The 23,697-nt window shown below is 45.9% G+C and overlaps 1 protein-coding gene across 4 annotated transcripts in view; it reads left to right on the top strand.

Moving 5' to 3' along the window:
• Nucleotides 1-23,697, top strand: part of CCDC149 (coiled-coil domain containing 149) — a 93,821-nt gene that overhangs the window by 56,198 nt on the left and 13,926 nt on the right. For all 4 annotated transcript variants that reach the window (XM_019480239.2, XM_006260428.4, XM_019480243.2 and 1 more), the window contains exons 8-10: nucleotides 4,017-4,101; nucleotides 5,243-5,387; nucleotides 20,093-20,169. In XM_019480239.2, the coding sequence (XP_019335784.1) occupies nucleotides 4,017-4,101; nucleotides 5,243-5,387; nucleotides 20,093-20,169 (307 nt within the window). The remainder of the gene's footprint in view (nucleotides 1-4,016; nucleotides 4,102-5,242; nucleotides 5,388-20,092; nucleotides 20,170-23,697) is intronic.

Genomic DNA, 23,697 nt, shown 5'->3' with positions numbered 1-23,697 from the left:
ATACTGGTGGTCACCCCTGATAAACCCCTGATAGGTGGCCACCAGATCACCCCTTAGCCTATACTTTTCCAGGCTGAAGAGTCGCGTGGCTCTCAGCCTTGTGCGGGCTGGGGGTGAGCCGGGCCTGTCTTTGCGCATGCGGGCTGTGGCCAGCAGCCCGGGCACGCGGGGCCAGAGGAAACCGCGCGGCGGCGGCAAGGCACGCATGGGCTAGAATTAGTCACAGAGGCGTAATGGTTGATTGAAAGATTATTTACTTACACCCAAGATGGTCACAGTGTAGGCTGGACAGTTTCCAGGTGCAGCTCCACTTAAATCCTCGTTGGAGGACTACGACAAATTCGGTTCTTTGGCCCCGGAGTTGTAAGGCTCCGCGGGTTCGGCAATTCTTTCCCACGGAGTTGTCAAAGCTCCGTGGGCTCTGTTCAGTTCTCAGGACCCGGAGTTGTTAAGGCTCCGTGGGTTTGAAAATTGAGTATATAGGAAAGGGATACGTCTAGGATTGCGCTCGGCGACAGGGAGAGGCTAGAGGCTGATCAGACCTCTGTTGCCTGCTTAAGAAACGCGTTGGGTCCGTGAGGATCCGCAGCGCTTAGAGATCTTCACACAGTGTGAAGTCTCCTCCTCCTGGTGTTCGTGGAGTCTTCCAACTTGGGCGGAAGCCACCCAAGCCCTTTATACGGCTAGCAAGCCAATCGCTAGCCGTTACGTATGCATATATTAGAGTTGCCCAATAATGTGGCACGAACTCTTATACAAATGGCGGGAACTCCTTTGCACCGTGCATCTTCAAGATGCAAAAGAAATGCACCATGCAAGGAAGCTGCAAATTTGGTGGGAAATTCCCCGTTGCACCGGAGTTCTCTCCTGCAGCAGAGAACTCCACTGTGCAAGGAAGCTGCAATTTTAGCGGGAACATAATTTAGCGTTGCCAAAGCACACAAACAAAAACTCACAACTTTGGGTTGTGACAAGCCTCTCATAAGGCCTGTTTTCCTGACCTCTGATAATGCGCGTGGCTCTCCTCTGCACCTTCTTGAGCTTCTCCACATCCTTTTTGAATTGTGGAGCCCAAAATTGGACGCAGTACTCCAGCTGTGGCCTCACCAAGGCCGAGTACAATGGGGGAATGATGTCCCGGGATTTGCTTGAGAAGCATCTATGGATGCAAGCCAGCATTTTGCTCGCTTTACTAGCTGCAGCATCACACTGAAGACTCATGTTCATCTTGTGGTCAATCATGACCCCCAAGTCCCTTTCATCTGTAGGGCTAACCAGCATAGCACTGCCGAGCCTATAAGTATGCTGCAGGTTTTTCCTCCCAAGGTGGAGAACCTTGCATTTTTTGGTGTTGAACACCATCAGGTTCTCGTCCGCCCATTTCATGAGCCTGTCAAAATCTGCCTGGCTTGTCATGTGTGGAGGTGATCCTTTAAGGTAGCAAGCACTTTTGTGGAGGGAATCTTTCCCTTCAGACAAAACACGTGAAGCAAAGTGAATGGAGTACAAGCCCAGTTGGTCAGCCAGAGCTTTTGCTGAGCACCAGGCATGCTGGGCTGAGTCAAGGAGGTGGATCCACTTGACAGTGTGTGATGAGATGAGAGAAGTGATGAGTCTTCCAGAGCTGAGCATTGGTGTCCTTTGCTGCAAGGTCAGGTTATAGACCAGGAGCTCCTTCAGCAGTTCTGGAAATCACAAGTGCCTGCCCTGGGGTTTCTGTTGGAAGGAGGCTGCCAGGCCTGTGTGATGCTCTGCTAGAAAAGCACGAAGGCATCCCAGCTCAAGTGATCAGGATCCAAAGAAAAGTTCTTGATGAGGGTTGAAGTCTCCCACCTAACGCAGGAAAACAGAGGCCAAGTATTGCCAGGGAAAGGGTTTATTAGCCAAAAGCATGCACTGAAGGACCTGCAGGAGGAAGGCAGCCATCCTGCTTGCCAGATTGATCAGGCCCTGATCCCCCTCATTGACGGTCAGATAAGGAACCACTGAAACCAACGCTGGAGCCAGTGGTTCCTGTTCCAGAAGTCTATGACCTTCTGGGGTCTTTTGAGCAGGGTCATTGATGGGTCCAGGATGGTAGCTGCCAGGTCGTTCATGACCAGGATCCAGAAGTGGTAGGAGAGGCTGGTAGGCTCCAGTGCCACTGTTGTAGTCGTGCCTCAGCCTCCTTGCCAAGAACTTGCCAATTCTTTGCTAGATAAGCTGGTGGGCCTAGAAAAATGTCCAGGTCTTAGGTACCATCAAAGCACCAGGATAGGCCTCCAGACGGATCTGGAGGCTGAGCATCAGCCCAGGTGCCCAACAGAGAAGTGTCACTTTTGGCCCACTTGATGTGGGCCAAGTAGGCATGCTCATAGGCCTGCCGACAATGGATCAGGGACTAGACATCAACCTCACTGCTCATAAAAACAGTCACATCATTGGTTTCTGCTGTCACCTTAACTGTGGGGGCCAATGTCTGGGGCTGCAGCTGACAGAAGGACCAAGCCTATCAGGTGCTGCAATGGTGCATGGAGCAGTGGCTCAATGATTAAGGCACAGAGCATTCCAGATAGGGAGCAGTCCTGGCAAATGACCCTGCATGCTGGGAATGGGACACATACTGCTCTGTTCACCTTCAGAAGGCTAGAGATGCCCCAGTACAAGAGCTGAGACAATTAAATGATGAAGAGAGACCAAAAGCCAAAGGCTTCCAGAGTTGGGAATAAGAAGTCCTAGTTGACCCAGTTAAAATTATTTTCCTTGATCCAGGGAGACAAGACCACTTTTCAGGCTGGAGAGTTCCATGGCTTACAAGTCATGTAGTAGAAATGGGTTGTCCTGGATGGTTCTGCTGTGTACAAAGTAGCTGTGTTCATGGCCTACAACTGAGGCCATGATCACTGTGAATCAAGTGGCCAGGACTTTGGTTAGAATTTTTCAGTGAGTGTACAGGAGTGATACCTATTATTGGTTCTTAATGTCACTGAGATCCCCTTTCTTGAACAAGAGCATAAGGACTGCTATAGACCACCAGGCCAGGAGGAAGCGGTGGATGAGGCTTTCTTCAAACAGCTAGCGGAAGTTTCCCCGATCACAGGCCCTGGTTTTCATGAGGAACTTCAGTCACACTGACATCTGCTGGGAGGGCAATACAGCAGTGCGCAGGCAATCCAGGAAGTTTTTGGAGAGTTTTGGGGACAACTTCCTGGTGCAGGTGCTGGAGCAGCCAACTAGGGGCCATGCTCTTCTTGACCTGCTGCTCACAAACAAGGAAGAAGAATTGGTGGGGAATGTACTAGTAGATGGCAACTTGGGCAGCAGTGACTGTGTGATGACTGAGTTCAGGATCCTGAGGAAAGGAAGGATGGAGAGCAGCAGGATAAGGACCCTGCACTTCAGAAGAGCAGACTTCCAAGTCGCTCAGGAAACTCATGGGCAGGATCCCCTGGGAAGCCAGTCTGAGGGAGAGAGGAGTCCAGGAGAGCTGGCTCTACTTTAAAGAAGCCTTACTGAGAGAGCAGGAACAAATTATCCCAGGAAGACTAGCAAGAGTGGCAGAAGACCAGCTTGGCTTAGCAGAGAACTCTTCAGTAAACTAAATCGCAAAAAGGAAGCTTATAAGAAGTGGAAACTTGGACAAACAACTAGGGAGCATATTGCATATTATATTATGGACAAACAACTAGGGAGCATATTGCATATTGCAATATTATAAGCATATTGCTTGGGCATGCAGAAATGAAGTCAGGAAGGCCAAAGCGCAATTGGAGTTGCAGCTAGCAAGGAATGTGAAGGGGAACAAGAAGGGTTTCTACAAGTATGTCAGCAAGAAGAGAAAGATGAGGGAGAGTCGGTCTCTTACTGAATGGTGGAGGCAACCTAGTGACAGAGGATGCTGAAAAGGTTGAAGCACATAGTATCACAAAGGTTGAGCTATAGGATCACAAAGCTTTGGTATTTTCTTACTCTTGTGATTTTTTTTTTGCCAGTGTATCTCTGTATCACTATATCTCTCTATATTTTTGCTGCCTTAGAATGCTCTAGAGAGACGGAAGAATTCCAAGAGTCACAGTAGATCCAGTAGCAGTGCTCTGACGGGAGTCCTTTCTGCAAAACAAGGTACTACCTAGATGTCACGTGAGTGCGCAGAACTTCATTTATATTTCAGTATCAACTAAAGTTATATTTTCCCTAATTATCTTGTGCATTACTTTTCTCTAACTTTTCTCTTGCCTGCTGTACCCCAAAGTCCCTTTCCAATCTATCTAGAATAAAACTGCTGAAATGATTTTCTGTTTCTTTTTCGTCTAATCATGATTTTTCCTCCTAAGTCCCTCTACTACTTTGGCTTCTTCCTTTCAAAAAGCCCTATATAACTTTGATCCAGATGAGTTTCTTTAGGAATTATGCCTTAGCTGGCAGACCCAGCCAGGACTCTCTGTTTCAGCAGTAGTGTGGAGAAGGCAGAGAGAAGGTGGGGGGAATGGCAGTTAAGTTCAAGATCCACTCCTGCTCTTGGGAGCTTCTGCATAATAAGCCCCTTCCTACAGAAGAGAAACAGAGCTGTTTCCCCCAGGAGGAAATAAGCGAAACCAGCCCTTAGTTGCCCTTTGAAACACAGTACAGATCAAAAAGGAAAAGTATAATGAGAAAAAAGCATTCTTTTTCTGGATGCTAGTATTACTATTTTTTAGAGTGTGATTCTACTCCTTCCCCTCCCCTGTCCAAGCACACACAGGTATGTGTGTGAACACAGAAGTGCATCCCAGATGTAGTCTTGTAGTCTTGTGTGGCTATATAAATATAAGTAAACAAGGTAAGCAAACTGAAGATGCCAGGAGGCTTGTTGATGTGGCTATTGAAATGTAAGGTACAGTCTCTCTAAACTTACATGTGACAGCATTTTACATTGGTCTCAAACAACCATAAGGAATCAATAATTCTAAATATAAAATGTAAGCTTCCTTATTTCCATTTTCTTTTTCATTTAAAGTAGAGAAAATACTCCATTTTTGCCAGTGTTAAGAGAACAAGTGCCCGAATGGCAGAGAGGAATTAAGTATCTTTCCTCCTGGAAAGAGACTTACTTGCCAAAAAAAAAAATTAGCTAAGCAGAAAATAAGTCCATCTGTAATTGTCCAGTCAACTGCTGTCAGAAACTGATCAGCTCAAACAGAAATGCTTTTTTTTGACAGTTGAATATTGTCTGCATGAATTATTAAAATAAACCTAAAACTCACTTCTCTTTGTAACCTTTTAGTTCAAGAATTGTTGTCGGAGGATCACGGGTGCAGTCTACCAGCCACACCCCAATCCATTTCAGACCTCAAGTCTTTGGCCACTGCCTTGCTGGAAACCATCCATGAGAAAAACATGGTCATACAACACCAAAGACAAACCAACAAGTAGGTGATAGAACTTGGAAGCAAGGAGAAAACAAGACTGATTTTTAAAAATTGTTTAATATTAGAGTTTTTGTACTGAAGAAGGAAGGAAAAGATGGTCAAATGTTCTGTCTCTATCTTCAGTGAAACTTCTTTCTTGCTGTGAGCAGGTAGTCTACTCTGTTAAGGGGATTTAGGGCCTGCCAGCCATGTTTTGTGACTGAGCCCTTTAGGAATAGATGTTTGGGTTTGGTAGAGAGGATTATCACACCCACCTGGGAAAGAGTTAGGGATTGCCTAAGCAACTCTCGATTCCTACAAAAATTTGCAAAGACCATTTGAAGAGGGACGTTCTAGGAAACTGGAAGCTGTGGCAGGCCCTAGAGCAGAGATTCCCAGGCTAGTAGGACTAAGAAAGACCTGCCAGGAGCAAGGAGGCTCTAGTGAGGAAGCCTCTTGGTCTGGGGAAAGGTAGCCAGTTTTATGTTGAGGTCTGCTAAAGATTACTGTTGGTAATCATCAAGTGGTTTTCTGAAAAAGAAAGAGCCTGAGACAATTCTGGATGTAGCATTTAATCTTACCTAGACTGAGATAAGGCAGCCCCATACTGTCCCAAATGTGTTGCTTGAACACATCCAGGAAAGTTCTTAATGTAGCAGCTTGGCTGTAGGCTTTAGGATGCATACGTTTTCAGTTCTTAACAGTACTGTGTGATTTTTAACAGTCTTACTAATTCACAGATTCTGCATGCTGAAAGTTACTCTTAAGTGCCCAGCTAATCAGTAATAATCTAGCTATTTCGCACACTTCGGGGTTTCCTTAGTACCCAGCATGATGGCATATAGCTGTCCTTTGATGCAGCTTGACAGTGACTGTCTTTATGTATTGTGAAAGTGGGATTCTAGGAGGAAAGTGTTCTATGAATGTGTTCAGCATTATTGAATCACTGTGGGTAATCAGAGGTAATTCAGCCTTTTATTAAAGGCACATTAGAACCAGATACCAGAAGCAGACAGTCTTCTTTCAGGGAAGGAAGTAGTACTGAAGGAAACTGGATGACACTAGAATAGATGATTTACTTTGAAAATTGATTCTTCTAATACAAAGCAACTTCTTATAGAAATGGCAACAGAATTGGGGGAACAGTTGCATGCTTTGGATAAACAAGAATGTGGTTAGCCAAAGGGAGGCTAGCTAATATGTCATCAGCATTGTGGAGAGGATCTTAGGAGAAATCAAGGGACCCTTCAGGACTCTCTCTAAGGACCCTGTCAACATTTGTCATTCTGCAGTAATCTGTGTATTATGTCAAAATACTCTGTCAATACATAACCGTTCTAATTCATCTGTTCTGGCCTGTAATGAAACATGTATCTATGAAGACATGTAGGGTATAGAGAGATATAATAATAGTATCAGTGTAAACAGATACTGCTGTAAGTCTATGTGGATCCAGGATTTTGAAAAGGGAATGTGGGAATAGTGACCATCACTGCATGGGTGGCTTTAGTCCTTGCTCCCAGCCCCTCCCCCTTTCCTCAATCGGGGAAGGCAGACCACGCTGTGAAGCAGCAGCCAGGGACTTCTTAAGTCCCCAGTGGCAGGGTGGGGTTGAGTGACACAGTAGTGCCCTCTTTTGGTGCCCCTGCCTTCTCGGGTTGTTTGGGCCCGTCTCTGTCACTTACCTGCCACACCTTGATGTTGTTTGGGAAAACAGTTGGCAGGCTACCCAAGGCCCAGAAGCTATCTTGTCTGCTCCTAGGCTGCTCCCTATTAATGTTTTTGGGGACCCAGTACCTTAATGGTTGTATTCATGGCCTCTGACTTCCCCATCTCCCATGCCTTGCAAGTGTTACCAGTCACTAGCACAACTGAGTTATTTGCCCCACTCAATACTTGGCCTTTCAGGCCTCAGCATCTTTGTAGGCTTCTGCCTCAGCCTTTCTGGTCTTGGCTCCTGTTATCTATCTGGGTTCTTTTACCTTCAGCCTGCTGTTTGGAGCTTCAATTTCTGGGCGCAGACCTCAAGGCCCCTGCCGGCGTGGCTTGTGTACAGCCCTAACAGAGCTCATGCCGTTTTCTTCCGATCACTAGCAAGGGCTCAGAGCTTGGTGTGCCCCTCAAGGCACCCCACCCGCAGCCTCCTTTTCCCCCTTTTTGCAACTACATCCAGTCCTCCAGTTAAGCTTAAACAAAAAATTATAGAATGACAGAATTGAAGGACTGGAAGGGATCTACAAGATCATCAAGTCTGGTCCCTTGCCATGGGCAGGGAGTTAGTGGGCTCAAACAAGCTCAACAAGGTACTTATTCAGCCTCATCTTGAACACATCTAAGGATGGTGACTGCACCACCTCTGTGGGGAGTGTGTTCCAGATTCTGGTAACGCTTACAGAAAAAAAGTTTTTTCTTATGTCCAGCCTAAATTTTCCCTCAGTTAGCTTGTGCCCATTGGTCCTCGTCCTCCCTTGAGATGCCTTCCTGAAGAGTTGCTACCCTAGATCTCGATGCTCATCCTTGACGTACTTGTAGGCAGCTATGAAGTCACCTCTCAGTCTTCTCTTACTCAGACTGAGCAAGCTCAGTTCCTGGAGTCTCTCCTCATAGGGCCTATCCTCCAGGCCCCTAACCATATGGGTGGCCCTCCTTTGTACCTTCTCGAACTTATTCACATCCTTCCTGATGTGTGGTGTCCAGAACTGGACACAGTACTCCAGCTGTGTACTCAGCTCCGATGCTGAATAGAGGGAGAGAAGCACCTCCTTGGATCTATTGGCAACACATCGGCTGATGCATGCCAAAGGCATATATGCCCTGCTGGCAACCTCATCGCACTGTTGACTCATGTTCATCTTCCAGTTGATTGTGACTCCAGGTCCCATTCAGATGCTGTCAGCCAGTGTACCACCACCTACTATGTCGTTATGGTGAAGTTCTTCCTACCCAGGTGAGTTCTTCCTACCCAAGGCTCACCAAAAGCATCCAGGAATGTCTCAAAGCCAAAAAGGAGGCATACACCCAATGGAGGGGAGGGGCCATCACCAAGGAGGATTATACCTCCATTGCTTAAGACTGTAGGGGGGCTGTTAGGAAGGCTAAGGCGGAGATGGAACTGGGACTAGCGACCCGGATCAAGGATAACAAGTCCTTTTTTAAATACATAGCAGGTAAAAAGAAGGTACCAGGTAACGTGGGGCCTCTGCAGGATACACTGGGAAATCTAGTGGTCACACCAGATGACAAAGCTAACCTCTTTAACAGTTTCTTTACCACCATCTTTTTGAGCAGGGACTGGGGCATCCACCCCATTGGGATTCCCAACGGACCCAGGGGAGGTGCTGCCAGGCCTCGGGTCAGAGAGGGCCTAGTCAGGGAACTTCTGGTGGGACTAGATGTGTTCAAATCAGCAGGTCCTGGTGATCTTCACCCCAGAGTGCTGAGGGAATTAGCAGAGGTCATTGCAGGACCCCTGGCACAGCTTTACGAGCACTCATGGTGTTCTGGTGAGGTGCCAGAAGACTGGAAAAGGTCCCACACTGTTCAACATTTTTATCAGCAACTTGGACGAGGGGGTGAAAAGCACCTTGTTCAAATTTGCAGATGACACTAAGATGTGGGGAGAAGTGGGCATGGCACGCTGGAGGAGAGGGACAGGCTGCAACTAGATCTAGACAGGTTACAGGGGTGGGCAGATGAAAACAGGATGTGATTCAATACTGATAAGTGCAAGGTACTGCACCTGGGGAGGAAGATCCAGCAGCATACCTATAGGCTGGGGAACTCCCTTGTAGTCAGCTCAGAGGCAGAAAAGGATCTTGGTGTCATTATTGATTCCAAGATGAACATGGGCCGCCAATGTGGGGACACGGTCAGGAAGGCTAACCGCACCTTGTCATGTATCCACAGATGCATCACGAGCAGGTCCAAGGAGGTGATCCTCCCACTCTATGCGACACTGGTCAGGCCGCAGTTGGAGTACTGCGTCCAGTTCTAGGTGCCACACTTCAGGAGGGATGTGGACAGCATCAAGAGGGTCCAGAGGAGGGCCACTTGCATGATCAGGGGGCAGCAAGGCAGGCCCTATGAGCTGAGGCTACAGGACTTGAACCTGTTCAGCCTCCACAAGAGAAGGCTGAGAGGGGATCTGGTGGCTGTCTACAAACTGGCCAAGGGGGACCAGCAGGCTATGGGAGTCCCTGTTCCCCCAAGCACTGCCAGGAGTAATGAGGAATAACGGCCATATGTTGACCGAGAGTAGATTCAGGCTAGACATCAGGAGGTGCTACTTCACGGTCAGGGCAGTTAGGATTTGGAACCAACTTCCAAGGGAAGTGGTGCTCACTTCTACCCTGAGGGTCTTCAGGAGGAGGCTAGATAATCACCTAGCCGGGGTCGTTTGACCCCAGCATTCTTTTCTTCCCAGAGCAGGGGGTCGGACTTGATGATCTGCTCAGGTCCCTTCCGACCCTACCACGTATGAAACTATGAACCCTGCACTTCTCCTTTTAAACTTCATCTGACTCCGTTGCACCCATAAAACAAGTCTTTCATGGTCATCCTGGATCTTTACCCTATCCTTTGGGCTTGTGTTTCCCCACAGTTTAGTATCATCCACAGTCTTATCATTGAGCTTTCCATCCTCTCATCCAAGTCATTAATAAATACGTTGAAGAGCATGGGTCCAAGCACAGATCCCTGGGGGACATCACTGCAGATGGCCTTTCAGGATGAGGCCATCCCATAGATTACCAGTGGCTGTAACTACAAGCACACTGGCTGTAACTACAACTCTCCACTGGCTGTATAACAAACCCTTCTCATCCTGGGTACTAAATCCCTGCAAGCTCTCGGCTCCTTACTTGTAGTTCCCAAGGCAGCTCAGGTATCAGTTAATTGCTTCCCTGCAGCTGTCTTGCTGCATAGTTGTCTGGCTATGCAAGCAGCAGGGACTTGACTGTCTGATCTCAGACACTCTCTTTATGTGCCTCCTGGGCCCTGCCCCTTCTGGTCAAAGGACTCTACAACCATACACAGGCCCCTTCTGTGCCTGATGGTCAGTCTGCTTTCCCTACTAGGGCTTAGCTCTGTTGCCTGCAGCCCTTTGAGCTGCCTAAATGCCTGCCCTATTGCTGCTTACTGCTCTGCAACTGCTTCCTTAAAGAGTTACTCCCCCCAAGGGTAGCTGCTACCTGGGTAACTACAGGTCTGCCTGCTTGTTGGCAGCTGGCTTATTAGCAGTTAGCTTCCCAGAGACAGCTCAGCCTGCTGTCATCTCTTCATAGATTTCATAGCTTTCCTAGATGTTAGGTCTGGAAGGGACCTTGAAGATCATCAAGTCCAGCCCCCTGCCCCAGGGGCAGGAAGTCAGCTGGGGTCAAAAGATCCCAGCAAGATAAGCATCCAAATGTTTGTTGAATGAGTCCAGAGTAGGTGCCTGCACCACTTCTGGAGGGAGTCTATTCCAGGTCTTGGGGGCTCGGACAGTAAAGAAATTTTTTCTTATGTCCAGCCTAAAGCTGTCTTGGAGGAGTTTATGACCACTGGTCCTTGTTTTTCCTTGGGGTGCTCTGGTGAACAAACCTTCGCCCAGGTCCTGATGTACACCCCTTATGTACTTAAAAGCAGCCACCAGGTCCCCCCTGAGCCTGCGCTTTTCCAGGCTGAAGAGTCCCATGGCTCTCAGCCTCTCCTCATAAGGCCTATTTTCTTGCCCTCTGATCATGTGAGTGGCTCTCCTCTGGACTCTTTCAAGCTTCTTCACATCCTTCTTGAATTGTGGAGCCCAGAATTGGATGCAGTACTCCAGCTGTGGCCTCACCAAGGCTGAGTACAGCAGGAGAATGACATCCCGAGATTTACTTGAGAAACATCTATGGATGCAAGCCAGGGTTTTGTTTGCTTTTTCAGCTGCGACGTTGCATTGGTGGCTCATGTTCATCTTGTGGTCAATCATGACTCCAAGTCTCTTCCAGCAGTGGTGCTAGCAAGCGTAGCACTGCTGAGCCTATAAATATGCTGTGGGTGTTTTTTCCTTGGGGTGGAGTACCTTACATTTATCAGTGCTGGACATCATCAGGTTTGTATCCGCTCACTTACTTAGTTTATCCAGGTCAGCCTGGATCACTAGCCTGTCCTGAGGCATGGACACTATGCCCCAGAGTTTAGTGTCATTGGTGAACTTAGCCAGTGCACTTTTGACACCAGTGTCCATATTGTTGATAAAGATGTTAAAGAGAACCGGTCCAAGGACAGAGCCTTGGGGGATGCCATTGGTCGCGAAGCACCATAATGATTTGCTACCATCGACCACTACTCTCTGGATCTGACCTCGTAGCTAATTTCCCAGCCATTGGACTGTGATGTAGCCGAGGCCACAGTTGGCCAATTTTTCCATGAGGAGGTCACGGGACACCAGATAAAAGGCTTTTTTTTAAGTCCAGATATATGATGTCAGTCTCTTCTCCCTTGTTCAGGTGATATGTCACCTGGTCATAGAAGGAGATGAGATTGGTCAGGCAAGACCTACCCGCGACAAACCTGTGCTGGCTGTCCCTCAGGACATTGCCCTTAGCCAGGTTATCCAGAAGGGTCTCCTTGATAATTTTTTCCAGAATCTTACTGGGGATTGAGGTCAAGCTGATTGGCCTGTAATTCCTGGGATCTACTTTCCGCCCTTTCTTGAAGATGGGTACTACACTGGCGTTCTTCCAGTCCTCAGGTACTTCACCTGAGTGCCATGAGGTTTCGAATATTTTTGCCAGTGTTTGGGCTATGACACTTGCCAGCTCCTTGTGCCTCCTCCTAGGCTGACAGGGAACACCTAGGGGACCCAAGCAAGGGGAGAGGAAATGGATGGGAGGGGAGGTGCCACTGAGCATGAAAGGGAAGTGAGGGGGTGACAACCGTTGGTGGTGGGGTGAGGAGGGGGATTCTCACCTGCTTTAGAAACTTAAAAACAAGTCCCTGACAGAAGCGCCTCTGGTGTGATCCAGACTCCATGGGCAGCCTAGGCCTCTGGAGTGCAGAACTACACAGTAGAAAGGGGTGGTTGGCATCTGCACCCTCCGGACATGTCCGAGGCTATAAGCTATTATTATGTAGGATTCTATAATGATACAAGTGTATCAAAAGCAGTTCTTTCAGGTCTGAAGTTACAGCAGTGCTACAGGAGCCTGCATACACTGTAACAGCTGATGTGATCTCCTGCAGGCAGCACCCTCTTGCCTTTTCAAGTGGTTAAATGTTACATTTGTTCATAACTTCACTTTGTTTTACTTTTAGGGTGTGTGCGCACAACACACCCTTTCTACAGAAAAGTTGACTTTGGATTTTACTTTGGTGTACTTTACTCCATAGTTAGGAGCTAACACCACAACCAGCTTTCCCAGTCTGTCTGTCGAATGTGCTGTTACAGCACCTCTCCGCTTGGTAGTGAGAGACGATTTGCATTAACCAAACATCTACCCTCAGATGAAACTGACTTTTCCCAATATTACATTTTGCGAAATGTGCAGGTCGACAGGGGGCAAGCCAGGGCCCGTCTTTGTGCACGTGGGCTGTGGTCAGCAGCCTGGGCACGCGGGGCCGGAGAAGACCGCGGCAAACTAGAATTGATTACGGACGCGTAGTGGTTGATTAAAAGATTGTTTACTTACACCAAAAGATGGTAGTGGTGTAGGCTGGATAGCTTTCCAGGCACAGCTCCGCTTGAATCCCCATTGGAGGATTATAACAAGTCAGCTCTTTTCCCCGGAGTTGTCGAGGCTCCGTGGATTCAGTTCCCCCGGAGTTGTTGAAGCTCCGTGGGTTCGGTTCCCTCCGGAGTGGCTGAATCTCTGGGTTCGTACGGTACTAATCTTCCCTGGAGTTATTAAAGCTCTGCGGGCTTGGTTCAGTTCCCTCTACCACGGAGTTGTTAAGGCTCCGCAGATCCGGCTTGGGTTTATAGGAAATGGATACGTCTAGGATTGCGCTCGGCGACGGGGAGAGGCCAAAGGCTATTTAGATCTCTGTTGCCTTCTTAAGAGAGGCGCGTTGGGTCCGTAAGGGTCCACATCACTTTGAGATCTTCACACAGCGCGAAGTCTCCTCCTCCTCCTGGCGAGTTCTCTCTCTCTCTCTCTCTCTCTCTCCAGTTTTCCTTTCTCTCTGGCTTGGGCGGAAACCACTCAAGCCTTTTGTATGGCTAGCAAGCCAATAGCTAGCCGCCACGTGTGCCTTTACTCAGAATTGGCCAATAATGTGGCGCAAATCTTAATACAAATGGCGGGAACTCTTTGCACTGAGCACTTCTCAAATGCAATAAGAAATGCACCATGCAAAGACAGCTACAAATCTGGCGGGAAATACTTTGTTGCACCAGAGCTCTCCTCTGCAGCAGAGAGTTCTACCGTGCAAAGAGGCTGCAATTTAGCGGGAAAAATAATTTAGCAATGCCGAAGCGCACACAAACAACAAATCACAACTTTGGGTTGTGACAGGAAAGACATGTGGGATCCATGGATTTTTATGGGTCCATTGTGGGGAGTGTTGATTGTGGAAGCAGTGGAGATGTGTTGACAGGTTAAAGCATCTGTTGCTAAGGCAAAGCTGTGTCCCATTTGATGTCTGGTGAGCAGTGGGGAGTTTGCTTCCTGTGAACTGGGCAAGGCTGGGGGGTTTGGAACTGAAGGGGCTTGGAATATTTCTCTTGGCCTGGTCTAATAAATTGTTTGATGCTTCTTCTGATCAATTCCAGTGTGGGATGGTAGGTGACCACCAAGAGTATATGGTCACTGGAGGGAGGGGGGTTCTTTTTATACTGTAACAGGTTACTGCGGAGTATTTAAATGGCTCTTTCAAAGATATTTCTGTTTTTCTACTGGCGTGTCCTTGTTTAAAGGCGACACATATTGATGGGTTTCATTCTTCCAGTAAACAATTCTTTTTCTGCTACCCCTGAAAATTTCCCTCCCCTCCTCATCTTCATGGTTCTACTCTCAGCTGTATTTGCTTGCTTCCCTCCTCAGATCTGATGAAGAACGTCTTGCATTTGAAAGCTTGTCTGACTTTATTCCAACCATGCAGTTGGTTCAATAAAAGATGTCACCCCCCAAAAAACCCTTGCCTCTCACATAATTCCTAAACTGTCATGGCTACTACAGTACTGTAGCATTACCGCTTATTTTCCTACTAATTTCCTCCTTTCCTCTTAATCAAACAGCACTGACTTTTGGCACAAGAAAATGTAACTTCTGTGTTTTTTTACTGCTTTGTCTTTGTGTGCATCGTCTTTGTGGATCATATGGATGTTATTCCTAGAATGTAATTAGGTAAAAAATGTGCACCCTCTGTTGGCTGGCTACAGGAGAAAACATTTTGAATCTGAAAAGATGGTGGATTTTGGCATTACTTAAACCCCAGGAAACTATGTGCAGAAAAATTCAAAATGATGCACAGGAAAGTTCAAAATGATGTAAAATTAATTACTTTAGTTTAATTGTAAAAAAATAAATAAATTATAACACTATTTGAAACTTCTTTAGAAATATATGCAGTTACTTCGTATGGTTGGGGGTATGTATGGGGGATGTAGGTATGTGTGGGGTTTGTAGGCAGGTGTGGGGCTTATAGGATTTGTGAAGGTGTGGGGTGAAGTTTGTGGGGGGGTTGTGAAGGGATGTGGGTGTGTGCGTGTATGGGGTTTGTAGCTGTGTGGGCCCCCCCCCCCGCATGGTACACAACCCCTGCCGCCGCCACCAGCTCAGCAGCAACAGGCAGGCAGTGGCCCTCAGGGTGCTCATGGCTGTGGCAGGCAGAGGCCCCGGCAGCTCATGCCTCTGGTTGAGTCCTACGGCCTGCATGTACTGGTGCAGAGTCAGCCCAGCCTACTGGCGCACACCTTCAAACCAGACCAGGCTGGCTCTGTGCAATCAAGTGGGGCTTGTGGCCCTGCAGGCAGGAGCCATGTGCCATCAGGCTGGGTAGACTCCATGCCTCCGTGCGTGGCTTCCTGCTGAAGTGCTGAAAGGCCCATGAGGAGGCACAGAGTCGGCCAGCCCAGCCCGATGGCATGTGTACCACATGCACCATTGGGCTGGGCAGGCTCTGTGCCTCCACATGGGGCTTCCAGCACTCTAACAGGAAGCCGCACGTGCAAGTAAGCAGGAGCCTGCCCAGCCCGATGGCACGTAGCTCCATGCCTACATGTGTAGCTTCCCACCCAGTCTGATGTTGCCTGGCTCCCAGTCTGTGTACCATCGGGCTGGGCCGGCCTTCCACATGGGACTTCCAGCACTCCAACAAGAAGCTGCACATGGACCCACAGAGTCACATGCCACCAGACTGGGCAGGCTCTGTGCCTCCACATGTAGCTTCCTGCTGGAGTGCTGGAAGCCCCATGTGGAGGCACAGAGCCAGCTGGCCTGGCCTAATGGTGCATGGTCCACACCCACCCACAAACCCCACCCCTCCTGTAGGCAGGAGCTCCCCTCCCCACTTACCCAGCATCCAGTTGTACAGCTCTGTGCCTCCATCATAGAGGTGGAGGCACAGAGACTCCCATGGTTAAATTATGCAAGATTATGCAATTATGCACAGTCATGCCTTTTATGGGCAAAATTACATGGGTGCATGATTGCATAATTCCCCAGGGTGTAATTACTAAGAGGAAAAGAAACAAAAGCAGGCCATTGAACCCTTGCATCATGAATGGATTTATACTATTCAGTACTTAAGAGTAGGTTTTAAAGGCAATTCTCTGTTAGGGTCAGTGGCAGGAATTTCTTCAAATATAATCATTTTAAATAGCTCCAACTTTGTTAGGAAGGACAAGCAAAGATTGATTAGTGCTAAATGCAGACAAGAAGTTGTGATGAACACAATTCCCAAAACTCAGTGTATAGGAGAGCAGTATTTTTTGAGTGACACACCAAGTGCATGCCGTCCCATCAGGGTATTGGTGTGGTGGTTGCAGGGTACAGATGCAACAGTTAGCAGTAGTAGACAGAAGAATGTAGATTTAGATTTGTACACAAAGCTATATTTTACTGAACTCTGGGAATATAGCTATGAGTTTTGCTTCCATTCCTTTTTTTTTTTACTGTTAATTTATTTTTGCTCAAGGCAGCAACACTAACTACCATGTACACATTATAAATAAAAAGAGATTAAGAAAAAATATCCTGAGTCTCTGTGAACTCACTTGTCTCCCAAAGTCCAAAGCTTCTTCACTGTTTGAAGCCTGGGACACAACTATTTAATTACCAAGTGACAGAGCAGCTTTTTTTGTTTAACATTAGAACCACACTAGAATAGGTTTTAGTTAGATCAGATATTGGATAATATGTTTGAGCCTGACTTTCTGCTCTAGTGCTATTGCAGAAACGTTTTAGGTTCCCTTGACACTTACTCCTGGAGTGTAAGTGTTTTTATTCTTGCTATTTCTATAAGGAAATGACATCTGAGGAGAACTGCATGCTAAATATAATCATGGGAGTATGTGGTTTATGGCATAATTGGGTTATCTCCACTTTGATCGTTGTTTTTTGGCCCTGTCATTAAATGCAAGGCAAGGACTAAGGAGGATTCCTGTTCACAATGGGTATTGCTTGCTCTTGGTTCATCTGTTGTTGTTTTTTTCTCTCAAGCATATCAGCTTGATTTATGAAGCTGACTGTAAATAAATTCTGTATGTGATATTATTTCAGCTTAAGATGCATCAATTATGCAAATGAGAGAATAAAATACTCTTAAGGCTGTGGCTAAAAGGGGACAACAGTTTTCTTGGCTTGAGTTGAATTAGTTATAAATATTTTATAGCTGACTTTCTGCTACCCAGGTATACCCATAGATTAGCTTGCCCCCATTCATAAACCTACAGACTGTTCCAGCAAGCATTTAGCATGCACTGAGCTTAAAGTTTTAAAACTTAACTTAAATATAGACAGGACTGAGAGTGGGACTATGTCATTCTGAGGCTAAATTAAAATTTCTGTGATAAGTAGAATTGGGGATGTGACAGTGACAACTCTTTATAGATAGCAGGGAAATTTTGTCAGTGGAGAAAAAGGGCACTGCCTTTCATGGTGTGTACCCTTCTAAATGGAAAGAAAAGGAGGATCCACCTTGGGTGGTATAAACCAGCAGAGCTCCCTTGAGTTTCTGCCCATGTATAAGATAGCTCTGGTGTGATCTGCTAAATTCAGACAGGAGGTGAGGAGGAAGCTGGTGTTGCTACTGTGGTGTGAACAGTGAGGTGGATGTGCAGTAAAACCTGATCCATGACAAGAGGCCCAGATTGACCGTTTTGATGACAGACATATGGGTAACAGGGAGTTGGCAATAGTGCTTCTTTCTGATGTCAGCAGCAGCTTTGTCTTTGACGCTGCAATTTACATCACCTGGACATCTAATGGTGCATGATCTAGAAAAGAGATTTGTGCACACAGTGGGGAACTTGTTGCTTCTGTTCCCTATAGCCTCTATACAAATACTCGTTGATCAGGAATCAAGGGCTTTGGGTTAACAGTAGTACAGTTCCATGTTTCCCAGCACCTGCTGTAGTGACAAATGATTTTATTTAAAGAACAAAAATCAAAGCAAGCAATAGTGAAAACTACTAGAAAATTATTTGAGGAATGTATTTTGACAAGTTTGCACTGGCTTTATGTGCAATTCACTCATATTTGAAAAGAAGCATGGAAAAATTAATGTAGCCTGGGACAGACTAAGACAGAATTCAGCCCACATATTTAAAACCTCTCTACTCTGTCTTTACCTGTAAGGAGTGCAGCTAAGCATGATCCTGTAATTTAGTGATCCCAGGCTCATAATGATATTCTGATCTGGGGACTTGTCACCAGGGGTAGACAATTCCCCAGCCCCTGTTTCAAGGAATCCAGCAAGAGGCCTGGAGGTAGACCCAGTGCATCAATAACAAAAGTCATGGCAGTAAATTTGACCCCATATAGAGGGCCAAGTTATCCCTTTGAGTTAGTGGCATCCATGAGAGAGTGGGGCCATGCCTTCCTTTTCCTGTCCCGGTTCTAGAATTACCAATGAAAAGGAGGTGAAATAATACTAGTGCCAATGAGGGTGGCAAGGGAATCTGTTCTCTTGCTAGTAGCTGTGACATGAATGCTGAAGTAGTGACACCCTGAGTCTCAAACAGGAGGCCAGTTTATCATGAGAGTGTGCAGCACTTGCTGAACTTGTGTGGAGAAGTTGTCCCTTCCCCCGTGACCCCCTAGAAGCCTTCCCAGCCAGCCTGTACTGGGTCTTAGAACAGGAAGATGGGAATCCACCAGTAGTAGTTTCCCTACATGAAAGGTGCTGTCTACTTCCCTGTGACAGCTATTCCCTCCTAATGCAGATGTTAGCACTGGACACCCGGGGAACCTGTGCTGTAAATTGGGAAGCAAGGCAGGTATCTTGAAAGCGTGAGTCTCAAATATCTGGTAAGGAATTGTTTAAAATCCCGATTGAGTCAGAATTCATAGGAGTTAAAGCACTTGTTAGGCTGAAGTGTAATCAAGAGAACTGGTTTCAAATAGTATTTATGTAAAACTCGGAAACAAGACCTAAGAAATGCAGAGAAAACTGAAAGCAGTTGATAAGTTGAGATGGTTTAACAAGAGAAAAAGTAAAGAGTTTGTATCAAATAGAATATTATAGAGTGGTGAGCAAGCTAAACTGAATTTAAAAAAATGGACCAAGGCTACAACAAATATTTTAAAGCCAACCTTAATATTTTGGATTTAAAGAAGAACTTCTATGTACTGTTTCATTTACAGTGTGAGCCAAGGAAGGAAGTGGAAGTATGCTGGGGTGCTTTTGTTGTCACTGAGTGCAGACAGAATTGACAGTTTTCACCTGATCTGGCAACAGAAAGCACTTTATAGCTGTGACCAAACACAAGTACATGGCTGCAGACTGCTTCAAAAATGGCCATTCGGGTGAAAATCCTCAGGCTCAAATGAAGACTTTTAAATAGTGTCTTCTGTAACTTGTGTCTGTGCTGCCTTCCAGCCTGTTGTTGTTTCCAGAATGGGAGGGGGGAAAGGGAGCAGAGGGAGGTCAGTCAAGGTTTTTTTCAGCACCTGCTAAGGGGTGAGGTGAGTGAATTGGAGCTCCCCTTCCCCCCCCCCCCCCACACACACTTGGGGGGGGAGGGGCACTTCAGTTCACCTACCCCATTCCAGAGTGAGAGGGCTCCAGTTCACTCACCTCACCGTCCAGCACTAGCTGGGCTCCCTCTGCTCCCTTCTCCCTCCCTCCCCACCCCCATTCTGAAAACTTTGCAGGCTGGCAGGGAGGAGGGGTTGTTGCTATGAGAAACCAGCTGCAGGCTGCAGCCAGCAGGTAGATTCTTCTCCCCCCTGGAGCCAGCAGTGAACTTCTGTTTGGTCCAGGGGATGGTTGTAACCCAGAACACTTCCTGTGAAGCATGCCCAGTTACACCATGGAGCTGCACTTCTGTCTGCACCCTGAATTACTAGAGATTTGAGACCTTTTCATTCGAGCAAGGCTTAGTTAAACATCCAGACTTGATTTGTAGTGACCTTTGTCCATCACTGTTATTAAAATGAGTGACAAAAGTATTAACTAATAAATATGCATTTTCTGGGACAGTGGAGAATGTATCAGTAATCACATGAATATCTGTTGATGGACTACATTTCTTCAAGAATTAATTTTGTATTTTCTCACCAAAACATTGTTTAATTATGTGTTGTCCCCCCTCCAAGAATTCTAGGAAACCGAGTGGCAGAGCTGGAGAAGAAGTTAAGGACATTGGAAATTTCTGGTTTGTGGAGTCTTCCAGGTTAGTAAAAAATCAGGAAAGCAACTTCTTCAACTTAAAAGAAATTCCTTGAGTATGAATTCTATGAGAAACTTGCAAAAATGTGTTTGTTTTTAAATGTGACCATTAGTTTTGAAAAGTATTCAACACATTTGGAAAATCAGGCCCTTTGAATGCAAGTCTTTTGGGCACCCAAAATGCCTAGTCATTCCTAAAAATGTTTACTTCGTATATCATTCTAATTTATAGCTATTGTATATAATAGAAAAAAATCATTTTCAACAAATGAAACAGTCAAATTATTGCCATAGTTTGATGCTGAAAAGTATTAAACTGATTTAAGCTTCTTGTATAAACTGATTATAGCTATGATTTTCTGCAAGGCTTATTTATTGTGTACTTGTTTTGAGTAACTAAAGTAACCTTGTATTACTTGCAACATTTATTGATAATTTCTATAGAATTTTTTAAACTGAGAAACTGAAAATGTAAAGGATCTTAGGACTTTTGTGGGTGATATCTTCCAACCGTGTAGTTGGTCCAGTATAAGATATCACCCAGAAAAATCCTTGCCTCTTGCATATCTCCTGGACCATCATGGCCACAGCAGTACCCTTAACACTACCACAGGGATCTTAAATGATCTAGTCCATATTTGCCAGAACAGAACATTTTCTTAATATTTTTTTTGGCTTTAAATTACTCAAGTAGAGGGAGATTTAAGCTACTGCTTACTAGGCTGGCTTGTTTGGAAAATGTTCAGTATTCAGCTTTTGTTTATTTTCCTCCCATTACATCTAGCTGTGTCTTGTTTTAACCATTGTGAATGATTCCACTTCCTCCCTAGTGTTTGCACCATTCTGCTACTTTTGCCTAGTTTCCCACATTTGCTACCATGTGCAGGAACTAATATAAACAAGGCTACGGGTGTTTTAACACTGTCAGTTAGGTCAAAACTTTTCACAAAATTTAAATAGTCAGCAATTTATCTGGAATCCTGGTAACAAACCTAGTCAGGTCAACTCCAAGTTCTGGTTTTCCCATATCTTCTTGATGGGAGATGCCAATGTAATATTTATACTGGAACTCTGTATTACAGGTTAATATGCTAATAGAAATAGCATGTAAACTTTAACCTGTTCAAATTCAAGCTGTTGGTGCTTCTTACATTCTTTCAAAAATAGGGTTCATTGAAATTTGTAGCTTAATAAATGCAGTGTTTTAACTTTTGTGAAAGTATAAAGAGTAAAATAGAACAGTTGGGACACTGAGAATGTCTTGCTTCATTGTTGGTCTATTTAGGTAAGATCTCAAATTAATATTTATACAATAACAACTGTCTCTTTCCTTCCTTTCTTTTGCTGCCTGAAGGCCTGAGCTACAATGTCTCAGTGGGATTTGGGAGTAGGTTCTGCTTGACGTGTATATTTTTAGTAACTAATTTTAGCAGTACGTTAAATATTGTCACTGCATGTAAATAAATGGAAATGTTATCTGAACATTTTTATATCTGTCAGATTAAGATGTTCAACTGAGTGAGTTAGATGGCCACAAGGGAAATAGAGAGTGCTGTGCAAGGCAGTTCTTTTAAATTGAGGAAAATGGTAATGAAGGATGATGCTAAATAGTTGTAACTGAATTTTACACTGGATTGGTAGTTCTGATGAACAGTGGGGTTTACTTCTGGAACCAGACCAGTAAATCAGGACGGTGTTTTTGTTTGGGATCTACCATAAATTTTCAATGGGGGTATTCTTGTCAGAGGGTTGTAGACTGGTTTCTGCTCTGTCAAACAGCGCACAATTTTCAACTGTGGTTGGGACTATCATAATGGACCCTGAGGCTGAATGTGGGTTTAGGTGAGTAAGTGGTGGAGACCTTAGAGCACCTAATCTCATTTATGCTAGAGTTCAAACAAAATATAATCACTTAATTTGCCGCGAGGTGGTTTTTTTTTTTGTCAGTGTAAAGACTTGCTGAGGAAAACTGATTTTTCAATCATGCTTAGGGAAGGCTACATCTACGTTGCCTCCTCGCTGAGCCTGCTCTCCAGAAAAGGCCCCTCCACTTCACCCACACATAAGTGCAGCAAATGGTTCTAGACTTGGTAGGGAGGCCCATAGACCTGGTTAAAGCTGCCCGTCAGTCTAGATCAGGTTCAGGTGGTGACCGCTAGGAACACTATCAATAGAACATATTTTTTCACCACTCCCCATCACTCTGCTACTGGAACATCTTCCAAGTATTTAAAAATAGAAGTACCATATTTTCTTACTTATAATCTGCACCTTTCCACCCAAAGCCAGCTGGGGAAAATTGGGGAGGCATTAAATATGAGAAAAAGGGATCCCCTCAGGTCCAGAAGTTTAGTAGGGGTGGGAGGGCAGGGCAGAGTGACGGCAGTGATAATTGCTGCAGCTCTGGGAGTCATGACAGTTAACACTGCCACTGCTTCCTTCTCTGTCCCTCAGCCACTAAATTTCTAGACCTATGAGGAGGGATCTACTAAATTCATGGTAGAAGTGGGTTGCACAGCAGCTCCTTTAATCTTGCTGGTTCCCCTGTGCAGGGCCCCTCCTCCCCATTGCTGATTGGCTGAGGGACCCTGGTGGCCCTGCTGCTTGTTGCTGACTGGCTGGGAGGCAAAAACAGGTCCATATTTAAAACGACTGTGTTTGCCTCCCTGCTGATTAAGGAGCAGGGCCCCTCTAGCAATCAGCGAGGGAGAAGGGGGTGTTTTGCACAGGGGACTCTGCAAGAATAAAGAAGCTGGTGTGCAGCCCACTTCCTCCGTGAATTCAGTAGGTCTCTACCTATGGGGGATCTTCTATCCCATCCATGCACCACATCAGGCCAGTGAATAGGGTTGGTCCATGGCCAGAGCCAGTGTGCTGAGTCTGACTTAACACATAACCCTGGACCTGATGTGCCAGGTCCAACCCTGTGTGCTGGCTCCAGAGCCATGTGTCAGGTTAGACTTGGTATACCAAGTCTAGGACCACTAGTGTGCTGGCTGTACAGTCAAGTGTTGGGTCGGACCCAAAATATGTCTCCAGAGCCAGCGTGCAGCCTTGGACTTGGTGGGCAGCCTTGGAGCCAGGATATGGGATCGCACCTGGCACATGGGTGGTCTCAGACTCAACATGCTCTCAGGCTGCACAGCCTCACACCTTCCATGCAGCCCTAGACCTGCTGTGCTAGATTGGGCTCACCATGCAGCCCCAGACCAGGTCCCTGGTCCCCATCTGACGCGTGGAGTTGACAACAGGCTCCCTAGCTGTGGCTACTCAGATATTTACCCAAGGCAAGATCTTTTTTTCTTCATGATACCTTTTAAAAATAGGGTATATTTTTAAAAATATTTTAAAAATAAAGTGAATATCACACGCTATAAAAGTAGGGTGTTATATTCAGAGTGGGTTATATGCAAGAAAATATGGTAATATTTGCTTCCTTCTTAAGTCATCCTATAGTTGAACTAGCTTGACAAATTGTAGATGTTTTGATTGCTACCTTGTATGTAACGAATGAAAGAAATATGGGTAACAA

The sequence above is a fragment of the Alligator mississippiensis genome, chromosome 2, assembly GCF_030867095.1.
Source record: "Alligator mississippiensis isolate rAllMis1 chromosome 2, rAllMis1, whole genome shotgun sequence".
Taxonomy (NCBI): Eukaryota; Metazoa; Chordata; order Crocodylia; family Alligatoridae; genus Alligator; species Alligator mississippiensis.
This window is presented reverse-complemented; position numbering and strand designations above follow the sequence as displayed.